We start from the raw sequence: 14524 nt of genomic DNA, 5'->3' as shown, positions 1-14524 counted from the left end.
CCAGTAATGACTTTGACAACATGAAAAGACTAGTCTTCTTTATTAAATGAGTTTCTGCTCTCTGCTAATACCAAAATATCATCTCTTATTCCAGCCACTGGCAGGTTCAATATTCTCACTGAGGATTAGTGTAATAATATAAAAATAAGTTACTCAGAATAATCCTGCTCTATATATCTTAAAACTAATGGGGATTTTTGCAGGAAGTTTATGAAAATATTCTCTACCTAGAATGCATTAGCCCTCTGGGCAAAGTCACTATAAAGCTTGAAGGACAAAACATGCTGTGAGTAAAGTGACCCAAAACTGTAAAACCGAGTGTGATCATTAAGGTTGCTGGTCAACTTGGCTGGGCCATGATTCTCAGTGGTTTGGCAGTTATGATGTAGTTCAGCAGTAGTATATTAACATGATCACCTCTGTGCTGGGATCTGCTGTGAGCAGCCAATCAGCTGAAAGGGAGTTTCCTTGGGGTCGTAACCTGCATTTAACATAGGTGAACTTTCTGGCAAGGCTCACGGGTTTTTGCTCACTCTGGATCTTGCAGCTGACTCCTGTTCATCTGAACTCTGGTTCTTGGGATTTTAAAGAAAAAAAAAAAATTGAGATTTGAGCTACCAGCTTACCTGCCGATCTTGGGATTCGTCACCCTCTACAGTCTGTGAGCCAGCCACTTGCCAGCTTACCTGCTGATCTTGGGATATGTTGGCCTCTGCAGCCTATAAGCTAGAGGCCTACTGTCTGACCTGTTGATCTTGGGTTCATCAGCCCCTACAGCTACGTAAGTCAGGAGAAGCCTCCAGCCAGACTCACAGACTTGGGACTTTCCAGTCTCTACAACTGCATGAGCCATTTCCGTGATATAAATCCTTGATATAAATCTCTATCTTTATATAGATATAGGTATACATAGATATATACACATACAGATATATAGATACATACACACATCTATATATATGGCCATTCACTAATTTTGCTTCTCCAGAGAACCCATCCTAAGACACTGAGTCTAAAGAAATTATACTACACTCCTTTTTAGTTTGCCTCATTTGATAGAAATTACTTTTTCCATAAAACTATTACTTCAAAATGTATGAAATCTAGAGATTATCTATAGCTGGTTGGAATACAGGTAATTTTTATCTTGTTTGTATTGCTTATTTTTATCTTGTCAAAGTTTCTGAAGTAAAATTGTGTTCATCATGTAATGCAAAATGTATGTTCTTTTAACATAGAAGAATGAAATGGAGTCAACCAAATAAAAGACAAAAAAGGAACTGAGATCTCTCACGATGAATATAGAAGATTTTGCACACTCCCACAATAAAAAATTTTAATTTGATGTAAATAGGAACAGTTCAACAATATAAATATTTAATTGTCCTATTCAACTTATTATGATCCAAACACATCAAAACACTACTTTCACAACTACTTGAAAACGATGACACTGATGTCAAACACGCAGGCTTCAGATTAAACCATTTTCTTTATGCTATTTTATACTGCTCAAAAATATCAACCATTACCATTCTCTTTTGAAAGACATTTATGGAAATTGGGGATGTCGACTTTACAAAGATGTTTGACCATTGTATGACCTCCCTGTTCAAAATGCATTAATTTCAGTTGTTTAGTTACCTTTGAAAGCTTTCTCTAAGTTCTAGGTATAACGTTTGTTACCTAAGAAAAGGAATGCCATCTTTTTAAGATTCACCTTGCCAACGGTCATCTGTAATCAGGATAAAAACTGAGATGGGAATCCTTATACCTCATTCCTAATTTAACAGTTCTCCCCAGGTATTATACAGGCATAATCATTTAATATCAAAATCCAGCAAAAAGTCTGAGTTTCATTTTCACAGGGAGGCTTATTTTTGCGTTCTTTGTTTTTTCCTTTAAGAACATCAGGTGGGCCTATATCTACACATAGGAATAAAAAAAGAAAAAGAATCCTTATTAAAGTAGATATTAGTTTCTAAGCATACTTGACATGTCAAACACACAAATATACAACTGCAAATAATGTAAAACATGAGGATAAAATGGAAGGTATATAAGGCCTTTTCATACTCTAAGGCTCTATGAACCTGTAAAATTTGTAGACAAAGATACAGAAATAGGAGGCATATGTGTAGACAGTGTTAAGTATATGCATACCAGTCACCATGAATAAAAAGCCAAAACGAAATAATCAGGAAGAGCAAATAATTGAATTTTCTTCTATTCTCCATGCATATTTAATGGTAAGGAGGTAAACGACAAACCTGAATACCATGGATCCATTTCAGAGAGCACTGCCCACAACAAACACTATTCTAGAATGTCTAAAGACCTAAACACACTCAATATCATGTCTGCATCTCAAGCCCACCAACTGGGAATTCGTATCTGAAATAATGGTCTTGAAAATTCTTAGTATGCCTTTTGGATGGTAAAAATTATTATTTATAAATTTGGTCTTAAATATACTTAATTCTTGGAAAATTGGTAATGCACACCATGCAAGATATCCTCTCTATTCACAAAATGGTTTCTAATGATTCAGGAGACCAGCGAAATTCCTCAAGGCTCTAATGGACAAAAAATACACGAATGCACACACACAAACTCCTATTAATGACTGAGCTTCTATAAGGGAATACACTTTCATAACCATGTCTAACAAACATTTACTCTGCTATCTATTTGCATCATAGGAAAGCTGCTTTTAACAGGACAGGAAAGCTCAGAAAAGAGTTCAATAATCCAGTCAGAAATGGAGGTGTCTTGAGGTTTTAACCAAGGAAGGGAAAAGGTACAATAGGTAGATGAATCCACAATAAGTTGGTAAAACAAATCGAGAATCCGCGTATGAGAAAACCCTGCAAGATCATTTAGCTTATATAGTCAGTGCTCATTAAATACTCAGTATTTCTCTACATTTCCCTGTTTCCATTGCAGCAAAGTTAGGGCCTAGTGATTAATACTGGCCAAACATACTACGAGGAGAAGTGATTTAGGACTTACTTTTTTTTTTTTATTGATAATACTGCTAACCAAAAGGTCAGCAGTTCAAATCATGAGCAGCTCCTTGGAAACCCTATGGGGCAGTTCTACTCTGGCTTACAGGGTCACTATGAGTTGGAATCAGCTGGACAGTAATGGGTTTGGGTTTTTTGGTTTTATTGTTAATAACCCTAATACAACAGTCTGGAATATTCACACACACACACCAGTGTACATAGCCTGATGAACAGCAGGCACTCCACAATCATTTGTTGAATGTGTAAATAAATACACACACACACATATATACATTAATCACCCCATTGTGTAGTGGACGTGCTCAATGGTCTATGCTAAGGAATTTGGAAGATAGCTACCCGGCCAACTGACTCGAAGAGATCAATATTTATGCCTATTCCAAAGAAAGGTGGTCTAACTGAATGCAGAAATTATCGAACAACATTGTTAATATCACACGCAAGTAAAATTTTACTGAAGATCATTCAAAAGGGGCTGCACCAGAACATTGACAGGGAACTATGGAAATTCAATCTGGATTCAGAAGAGGATGTGGAACAAGCAGTTTCACTGCTGATGTCAGATGGATCCTGGCTAAGAAAATACCAGAAAGATCTTTACCTGTGTTTTACTGACTATGCAAAGGCACTGGACTGTGTAGATCATAACAAATTATGGATAACATTGGGAAGAATGGGAATTCCAGAACACTTAATTGTGTTCAGGAGGAACCTTTACATAGATCAAGAGGCAGTTGTTCAAACAGAACAAGGGCCTACTGCATGGTTTAAAGCCAGGAAAAGTGTGGGTCAGGGTTGTATCCTTTCACCATATATATTTAATCTGTATGCTGAGCAAATGATCCAAGAAGCTGGACTACATGAAGAAAAACGGGGCATTAGGATTGGAGGAACACTCATTAACAACCTGTGCTATGCAGATGACACAACCTTGCTTGCTGAAAGTGAAGAGGACTTGAAGCACTTAACTGATGAAGATCAAAGACCGCAGCCTTCAGTATGGATTACATCCCAACATAAAGAGAACAAAAATCTTCACGACTAGACCAATAAGCAACATCATGATAATGGAGAAAAGAGTGAAGCCATCAAGAATTTCATTTTACTCAAATTCACAATCAACACCCATGGAAGCAGCAGTCAGGAAATCAAAGGATGTAGTGCACTGGGCAAATCTGCTGCAAAAGACCTCTTTAAAGTGTTGGAAAACAAAGATGTCACTTTAAGGACTAAGGTGCACCTGACCCAAGCCATGGTGGTTTCAATCACCTCATATGCGTGTGAAAGCTGGACAATGAATAAGGAAGATCAAAGAAGAACTGATGCCTTTGAATCTTGGAAGAAGGACAGCTAGAATGCTCCTTAGAAGCAAAGACGGTGAGACTTCCTCTCATGTACGTTGGACATGTTATCAGGAAAGATCGGTCCCTGGAGAAGGACATCATGCTTGTTAGAGGGTCAGCGAAAAAGAGGAAGGCCCTTGAATGAGATGGATTGACACATGCCTGCAACAATGGGCTCTAGCATAACAATGATTCTGAGGTTGGTGCAAGACTGGGCAGCGTTTCGTTCTGTTGTACATACTGTTGCTATGAGCCGGTACTGCCTCGATGGCACCTAACAATTGTGAGACACTCTTAACACTCGCACATACCAAAACCTCATCCTGAATTTGATTAAGTAATATTAAGAAAACCCGTGTAAAATATTTTTCTGTGCCTGTGAATATTCATATTGTATTTTAATTGACTTCCTGAAACGATGACATGAGGGCTGAGTCTAGCATTTATTCAAATCATTGTTGTTGCTGTTGGGTGCTGTTGAGTTGATTTCCGACTCATAGTGACCCCATGTGACAGAGTGGAACTGCCCCATAGGGTATTCTAAGCTGTAATCTGTACAGGAGCAGTTTACCAGGTGTTTTTCTGCTGAGCCACTGGGTGGGTTCGAATTGCTGACCTTTCGGTTGGCAGTTGAGCACTTAAAGGCAGTATGGAATTCATATAATGATGTTGATGATGATGATGGTGAATGTGATTGTAATGATGATGATATCATTTTTGCCTTCACCTTTGCTACATTTACAGAGTCAATAAACAATGTATCAGGTCATTAATGGTTTCAGTGACTGAATCCTTAGTCTGACTGAAGCAGCACAGGTGGGATATTTTGCAATACGTGCCTTGATGACTAGATTTAACCAATCAGAAGCCAGAAGAAAACAGGAAAGTAGGCTAAGAGATAAACAATGTTGATCAACATGCTTTTGTTTTGCCTTATTTTTAATAGTGTTTCTAAGTCCCCCTTTCTTTAAAAAACTAGCATCCATGGTACCTTGTGAACTATAATACCTGCCATAAAACACACTAGATGACAAGAGGAACTAGACTATTGTTAAGTAGAATTAGACTGTTTTAAAGTTTGCAAAAGGAAAAGCAGTGATAAAATGAAAAAAAAAACATTCAAAGAAACAAGTCTTTGTAAGTCATGTCATTAAACTTTTAATGATTTAGTAAACATATTTTTAAAGAACAGGAGCAAAATTCATGAAAATGATTCCATTTGTTCCTCAAAATTATTGTCCTAAATTGAAGAAAAGCTGATTACTGAGTCAAGACAAATTTCAAAGGTGACATTCAAAATTTCTTTAACACTTACTAAACAGTTTTTTTAAGAAGGACTGGTGGTGCAATGGTTAATCACTAGGCTGGTAACCATAAGATTGGTGGTTTGAACCCACCCACCGTCCTGCTGGAGAAACATGTGGCAGTCAACTCCCGTAAAGATTACAGCCTTGGAAACGCTAACGGGCAGTTCTGCTCTGTCCTATAGGGTTGCTGTGAGTCAGAATGACTTCTTTAACTTTCCTAAAACGGTTGACTTATGGACTACACTCAATAGGTTGTACTAGGCTCTCATAAAACACGTGGCAAAAGCACTTTCAGGTCGTTTAACTTGGAAGCACCCATGCAAGGGGTTGGCCCAGTGCCTGAAGGGCAATAAATACTGCAATGCCCTGATACAGCACTATACTAAGCACTGATCTGTGAAGCAGAAAAGGTACATTTGAATATTTCATCATAAAATATATTTTCACGTCATAATTATCCCTGATGTCATTAGCCTGGTACCCAGGCCTCTTCCCCTCAGCACACAGCAAAACTCAATTTTTGTAAGTATAAGTTCTGTCCATAGTAAATCAAATATCTATGTATAGTTAGAATTATTTTTATATACTTTTGGACAGAAACCCTCAAGAATCCTTATCTAGTCTTAGAATCAAAAATAACATTTTATTTGGAAAAGTTTGTAGTTTTGAGTCCATAAGCTTAAGGACATGTATCAAGTATAAAAAATAAAATATTTTTGTTTAGATGAATCTTTCTATGAGTTTCGGGTATGACGTATACTTTTTTTTTTTTTTTAAAGCACACATGGCTATAAAAAGGAGTGCTTGCTTATAGCTTTACTGCCTTAAGGGACCCACTTAACTTCTTATGCTTCACAGAACAATTAGTGTGAAGTTCTGCCATGTGAATTTACCATTCTGAATATCAGAATATGCTAAACAGAAGTCTCTAATGTTTTTGGAATGAATTATATTCTCCAAAATAGTCAAGGTGAATATAATATTTTGATTTACTGCTAAAGCGAAGCAAACCTGTCTGAAGATCATTCGTGGAATTTTACATTTCCCAAGTAGATAGAGAAGATAAAAGCAATTAATCTCTATATAAACACGCTTTTGTCATTTATATGAAAGCTGTCCTTTAAAAAAGGTGTAGCTCTAAGCAATGAAAATAGAAAAAGACTCTTTGAAAGTGTAAACATTCATTTGCACACATGGTAGGCAGAAATGGTGTTCTAAAATAATATTTCAAAGGAAGTCCATGCCAGTTACCCCAGAGGCACTCAATGCTCTCTCATTGGTTCCCATCTTGTAATTAGTTTCCATATTCAGTTTTTCTTTTATGAAATCCTGGAAAACTCAGATGGGGGAGTAATCCAAAAGGCTCCCATCTCAGAGAGTGCAGGAGGGCGGTTCTCAGGGTTGTATGTCTTGGTCTGATTTCCAGGTACACTGTGTCTGGGAGCACACGCATATCTCCCCTGAGCTCAAATCATCGTCTAGCTTTTGATTCTCTGAGGTGTTAGATGCAACTGGGATTTCAAGAAGGCAGAAAGTGAGAAAGATGAGCAAGCACACTGCCCAGAGCAAAGGGCATCAAAGGTCAAGTTGTGAAGATGATTTTAGCCTGGGGCTCTGGTGCCACACCCACTTCCTTGGCTGACAGCTGTTTGGTGACAAATTTGAGCTCTGCATCCCAGCGGCCCAGGGAAGCAATCGGCCTCTGGACAACCACAGTTTTGCACATCTCCCTAGGAAAGAATGAAGCACTTTCTTCTCCCCAAGCAAAGCCCCTGAAGCCTGGCTCAGACTCTTGTCCTGGGGAGACACACAGGTGCGCACGGGGGCTCCAGGCTGGTGGCCGTGCTGTCACCTGGCTTCCTCCTTCCCGCTCTTAAAGCCTCCCAGCATCCTACAGATTGGCGAAGTTCAAGAATGGGTCCCTTGAGTCCTTGGGGCTCAGCTTGGACCCTCACCGCGAAAGCGAACTGAGGCAGCTCCAGAAGCCAAGCCCTTTCCTCCTCCCCCACATCTGCCTTGGGGAATCACAACTTAGAACAATGCGACTTGTGGGGGGCATGGGGACCTTCCCTCTTTTGGGGGACCCTGCCGCACCTTTTCAGTTCTTTAACGACATAGCTATTTTTATTCTATGAAAAAATTACGCCATTCCTCCTCCCTGCCCTCCCCTCTCCAGGTGAGGGTGTCCATCCTTTCAGCAGGGGATGCAAAAGGCCACTTTGCCCCAGGATTCGGGAGCTTCGCAGAACTAGGAACTTTGGGAACAGCGATGTGGAGTGACAGCCAGGGAATCCGGAAAACGGGCACTTTCTCCCTGGATCGCATTTCTCTTCCTGCTTACAGACCCTGGCCGGTCGGTCTCCGATAAACCACCTTAGGTCCCGTGTTCCGGGGGCTCCGTCCCCCCTTCCGGCCCGCACCCAGGTCCTCGGGGACCCTCAACGCGCCCCTCTTACCTGCTGGTCTGATCACTAAGCAAGTGTAGAGCTGTCGGGGTCTACACTGCCTCTCTACAAAGTCAGGCCAAACAGCTCTCAAGAAGAAACTAGGCGAAGAGCCCCATAAACTTTGCCGCCGCGCGTTCTCCGCGTCGGCGTGCACACCTGCCTGTACACACCTGCGTGCACACACCTGCGTGCACACGGGCGCATGCACGCACGTCTGGGGGCATACTCATGGCGAGGGGCTGGCGAGCCGGCAAGGCTCAGGGCGCAGGAAACTTGCTAGACACTGCGGGCTGAGACGCGCGGCGCGGGGAGGGCAGCAAACGGGAATTTCTAAATGGGCTTGGGAAACCGGGAGTAGAACATGGTAATTGTAAAGACAACCCCTTGCGCGGATGCCCGCTCTCGCCGCGGAGGTTCCACTGGCAGGCGCCCACCTTCCATAACAGGCCATGGTAGATGGCAGGTCTGTAAATCCCCCCAGGCACATTCATCTCTGGCTATGACAGCCCCTTTCGCCCACTGGACTCCCCGGTCCGGGTGCAGAGCACACCACGCACGCGGAGGGGACCCAGGCGCTCGTGGCGACCCCGCCCGGCTCCGGAGCCCCAACGCAGGTGTGGTGACCCCCGCCCGGCCCCCGACTCCCCGGGCAAATGGGGCGCCTTCATTCCTGGCTCTGGAGCCCCCAGGCAGGTGCGGCGTCCCCATCCCCGGCAGTGGAGCCTCCAAGCAGGTGCGGCGCCCCCATCACCGGCCAAGCAACAAGCGGGCTGCCGCGGGTGGCCGCTCCCTCCGGCCCCGGCCCCGCGCGTGCCACCTCTCCCCGCCGCCAGCCGCCCGCCGCGCCAAGGCGCCCAAAGAAGGAGACAGGCGGGTGCCACTCACCCCCAGCTTCCTGCTGCGGAGCTTCACGTAGCCCTGCTTGACTATGTCGTTAAAGTTGGAGGCCATGGCCAGTGCAAGCGGGCTGCTGCGCCCCGAGCGGCGTCCCCGAGCGAGCGCCGCGTCCGCCGGCCGGCCCGGGGAGCTCGCGCCGCCGACGCCACCCGCGCTCCGCGAGCTCCGCCGCCGGAGCTGCGGGTGGCAGGGCCGCAAGGACGGAGTGCGGGCCGGGCCGCGAGCAGCGCCGCCCTCCGAGCCGGTCCACACCTTCGCCCCCACGCACTGAGCGCCGCGGCCCTCGCCCCGCCACCCCCGGCAGCACCCCCGGCGGCGCCTGGCTCACGGCGCACAGTTGGCCCGAGCGCACCGCGCGGCGCCCGGCGCTGGGAGGGGCGGGGCGGGCCGAGCGGCGACGGTTTCCCCCCACCCCCACTCCGGCCCGTGGCCGACGGGCTGAGGGATGCTCCGAGGCGCGCGCCATCCCTCCCCTGTCGACCTCCCGGGCCGCTCCGACCCGCCCGGCTTCCGCGCGCCTGGGCCAGGCTTCCCAAGGAGACGCCGCGCCTCATTCCGGGCGCCCATCTCCACTCCCAGGGACCCAAGGGCAAGGGCGGAGGAAACACATCCACGGAGGAGACAATTGTTTATTTCAGTGACTGTGGGCTCAGTGTATTTTATCTCCAAACGCGCAGCCGCTCCAGGCTCTGCCCCGTTAGGAAATGTGTACATCGAAGCCGAGCCCTGCCCGGCGCACACAAAGAGACCGACCGTGCGCATGTGTCCAATCCCTCCGCTGCCGAAGACGAACCGTCAGGCGAAGCAGCCCGGCGCCCCTCGCTCCCGGAAAACCAGCCAAGTCCTAAGGGGACTGATACATGCGTCCGTTGTCGTTCACTACGACGAAAAGTGCCTCAAGGCTTTTCATGTTCTCAGGAAATGGAGACCATGGTCATTACCAGTTCATGCATGTGATTTCTTAGCCGTGCAACTTGAATAAACAAAAGGAGAAACAACTTTCTCCCCTCAATGTAGCAAAGCGTGGTATTTAGACGTAGGCATTTCCTTATTGTAAAGGAATTTTGTTTTTAAAATTTTGTATCATTTTCATAAGAGTTAAGGGAAAATACTATATATGTATTTTTGCTATAGGCAAGAACATTCAGCACCTAGTAAAATAGCTAAGGATATTTCTAACTGAGAAAAATAATTATAAAGATCCAAGATTTTATAAATGACTCCCTTATTTATAAAGAACTTTCATTTAATAAAAGTTCAGAAGCTCGTATTTATTTCTGCTTGTTACAATAAGAAGTATTTTTGCACGTTCTCAGTTAAAATTTCTCACAGGTCTGTGTTTTGTTTCTTTAAATTGGGAAGATAGTATTAAGAAGAAACCGAACTTGATTGAGCGAAGAAAAACATAAAACACTGAAGGACAAAGTAGCAAGTCCCCACAACACAAATGGGCATCCCAGTGGTAATCTTTGTCCCACCACTGGCAAGAGTCTCCACCTAAAAAAAAAAAAAAAAAAAAAAGAGTCTCCACCTAGAGCCCATAAAATACAATGGAAGCTCTACTTAACAGCACACTCTTTCTATTCATTCATGCATGTAGCAAACATTTTGTTGCCCTGCCAACCATCCCAAGCAGCAGACGCTGGGACAGATACTTTGAATACTTAGAATAACATGACAAGGTCCTTAGGGTTTTTTCCGTCTGGAGTGACCTCAAACTCTGACCTTCCCATGAAACCTGCATAAATTCCCTAGTCCCCAGATGTGATTCCCCTCTTCCAAATGCCTGAGGCTTGTCCATTCCACTCGTTTGTTACTTCTCCATATCCTATATGGCTAAATATTTCTTTTCCTTCTTTAACATGAGGATATTTTAGATTTGCAAGATGCTTTAGCTACATTATTTCATTTAGTCCTCTTTGTAATCATGTATGTCAAGCAAAGCCACTTGCCATTTAATAGATAAGGAAACTTCGGCTCCGAGATAGATGTTCAGATGTAAATTCACAACTTCAAGACTGGCTTTGGGTCTACAATAATTTCCATAACGACTAACTTCCATCCTCTTATGAAGGATATACAAGTCAGTTGAAAGGTCTTTAAGGCAGGAATTTCTTTTTGTCTCAGCAACAATCTCAATGCTTACGTAACACACAGGTGTGGTGGTAACTGTGACTTTCAAAGACTGTATACAACTGGAGTGTGCCTTTGCTCATATGCATATGAAGATCTGTGACACCCTAATGTAATTTAAGTAAATATTCATCTATATTTACTGTTCATTTTAAAATTTTTAGATATATGATTTTTTTCTATAACAAGTACTCTCTCCCTCTTTCCTAGACCATTTGTTTGTTTGCCATTTCAAAACATTATGTCATTTGTCCTGTAAATTTTCCCAGTTCTGGATTTGGTTGATTGTATCACCATGGAATCATTTAATGAGTTCACTTAAGCCTTATATTTCCTATTAACTCCTAATGTGACGTAGAAGTTTGATTACATTCTCCTTCTCCCCCCACCAAACAAGAATAATTCATAAAAGATGTTTATATCCTACTGCATCACATCAAAAAGCAAAATGTCTGCTTGTCCCATTGATTAAAGAGTTCAAGTATTGTCAGCCTGACCCATCTATTACGAAGTTCTCAATCAACCTCGCACTAACGATTTTTGCAGCAACCCATGACCGTTGGGTAGATGCGTTATTGCATTAGTGTATTAGTTATCTAGTGCAGCTATAATAGAAATACCACAAGTGAAGGGTGAAGGGCTATAAGAAAGAGACATTTATTCTTTCACAGTCTAGTAGGTTAGAAGTCCAAATTCAGGGCATCAGCTCCAGCGGTAAGATTTCTCTCTCTTTCTGCTCTGGAGAAAGGTCCTTGTCATCAATCTTCCCCTAGACTAGGAACTTCTCTGTGCAGAGACACCGCATCCAAAGGACACACTCTTCTCCTGGATCTTTTTTCTTGGTGTTATGAGTTCCCCCTCTCCACTTGCTTCCCCTTCCTTTTATCTCTTATAACACACTCCAGGGAAACTCCCTTTACATTGGCTCAAGCATGTGACCTTAGTAAGGGTGTTACGTCCCACCCTAATCCTCTTTAATATAATCTAATCTTGCCTCATTAACCACAGGTGGAGATAAGAATTTACAACACATAGGAAAATTATATCAATCACAAAGTGGAGGACAACCACACAATACTGGGAATTATGGCCTAACCAAGTTGACACGTATTTTCGGGAGACACAATTCAATCCATGACAATTGGGGATTGCAAACTTTTGATTTTCTAACTTGACCACACCCACCCACTGCCGTTGAGTCGATTCCAACTCATAGCGACCCTATAGGACAGAGTAGAAATGCCCCATAGAGTTTCCAAGGAGCGCCTGGTGGATTTGAACTGCTGAACTGTTGGTTAGCAGCCGTAGCACTTAACCATTATGCTACCAGGGTTTCCAAACCTGACCTTCTCCCTAAATTTATTTGTTCTTTTCCTTAAAACAAAAACAAGAAACACTTTCTTTCACAAATTAACAGATTGCTCTGAAACAGATTCCATATAAGAAACATCGGGTATGTAATGTTTATCAGACAGCCTCTCAGCTGGGATCCAAAGATCCCCACCTCTTAGTAGTATGCCTTCTGAGTGAGGGCTGTACTGACTGACAAACTTCTAATGAACTGAACACGGCAGACGTGATGGAATGCCCTTCCTGTGTTAGGTTATAAAAAGAATGTGGCTTCCATTTTGAGCAATCTATTGGATCGCTTGCTCTGGGGGAAGCCAAAAACCAGTGCATGAGGCCCAGGATCTTCTGAGACTTTCTGACATCCACAAGAGATGGATCTAGAATGGGACCCTTCCCAGTAAAGCCTTGGGATGGCTGCTCCCTCAGCCAGAACCACCCAGCGATGCTGCTCCTAAGATTCCTAAAAAATAGACAGTATGTGTTTGTTGTTTCTATCTGCTGTCTTTTGGGTAACTTGTTATGAGGAATGGATAACTAAAAGAGATTTTGGTATCTGGAGGTGGGACACTGCTTTAACAAAAACCTGAAATGTGGAAGTGTCTTTGGAATCCATCAGTGGGCCTTGAGTAAGGAGTTACTGAACACAGTTTGTCAAATTTTGGACTTCAAGACACCGTGTGTGAGATCCAGCAAGGAAGTGTGGAAAATATTATTAGAACACAGAGAAAGGAGTATCCTGGTTTTGTATTGGCAGGAAGCTCAGCAATACTGTTGCCTGCAACTACGTGGAAACTACAGAACATAGCTAATGATCTAGATAAATATTCCAAACAAAATGTTAACGGTTCAGTCTGTTCCTTCTTCCTGCTTAGTAAAATGCAAGAGGAAAGAGATTTGAATTTCATTTATTTTCTTCTTTATCTTTAACATATACCCAGAGCTAAAAAAGTTGTACAGGTTTTTTTAGAGTGAAGTAGTTTCCGGTTATGTCTTTATACAGACCCTGTTCCACTCCCTGGAGTCAGCCATATTGAATAAGTTTTATTTATCTTTTGTTATTTAATAGTTTCTCCATATTGTTAAATTATATGCTTGTAATACTGTTTCTTGATTTTTTAACCTAAGAGTTTACCTGGTATTGATTTTCTTCTACTATAAATGGAGCATTTGGCTCAGTTTTACCACACCCCTAACAACACTATCCTCCCTCCTACTAATATTTTCCTCACTCTTTATTTCCACTATTTTTTCACTGTTACCTTAAAAAATAATTTAAACCTTTATGTGTTTCTTAATTATCGTTTCATATCGACTCCCTATTTTCTACTGTTTTTCTGTGCTAACAAGTCAATTCAGACTCACAGTGACCCTATAGGACGGAGTAGAACTGTCCCATATGGTTTCTTAGGCAGTAATCTTTACCAGGGCTGATTGCCAGGTCTTTTCTCCCACAGAGCTGCTGGCAGGCTCGAACCCTGACATTTTAGTTGGCAGCCCCACACTTAAACATTGTGCCATAAGGGCTCCTTCTACTTTTTGTTATGAATGTATTAATGCTATGGCCCTTCCTTCCAGCTCTGCTCCCCAAGGACCCACGCTTCACAACTTTAGTCAGCTGTAACTTTACTATTACTTTTAATGAATAAAATTAATTAATACATTTAATTAATAAAATCAAGATTTAATAAATAAAACCAAGATTAAGTCTTACCGTTTATTCTATTAGTTGATACTAAACCAATGTACTAAATGGAAATGTTTCATTATAAAGCTTAAGCTTAGAATTTCAAAACTCTGATTATTAATTGGTATTATCATTAACATATAGGACTAATACACATACTTGCAGGACATGTGATTTGGAAAAAGTAGATACTGTTTAGTCAGCTAAAGTAGGAAAGAGTTCTCCTTAGTTTTTAGTCAGAAATGTTCAATTCTATAAAGCCAGTAGTTTGTTTACAATTCTCCAGGGGATTTTATTTTAATCCAGAGCTTTTTTACAATAATGGGATATTTTA

General features: G+C 42.5%; 1 protein-coding gene across 1 annotated transcript in view; it reads right to left on the bottom strand.

The window, feature by feature from the left end:
- DOK6 (docking protein 6) overlaps window positions 1-9077 on the bottom strand; it is a 436821-nt gene extending 427744 nt beyond the window's left edge. The window contains exon 1 of the mRNA XM_049902004.1: window positions 9012-9077. Within this exon, the coding sequence (XP_049757961.1) occupies window positions 9012-9077 (66 nt within the window). The remainder of the gene's footprint in view (window positions 1-9011) is intronic.
- Window positions 9078-14524: the final 5447 nt, after the last annotated feature.

This window comes from Elephas maximus, chromosome 11 (assembly GCF_024166365.1).
Source record: "Elephas maximus indicus isolate mEleMax1 chromosome 11, mEleMax1 primary haplotype, whole genome shotgun sequence".
NCBI lineage: Eukaryota > Metazoa > Chordata > Mammalia > Proboscidea > Elephantidae > Elephas > Elephas maximus.
Note: the sequence above shows the minus strand (reverse complement) of the source record. Positions and strands in the feature narration are given on the sequence as shown.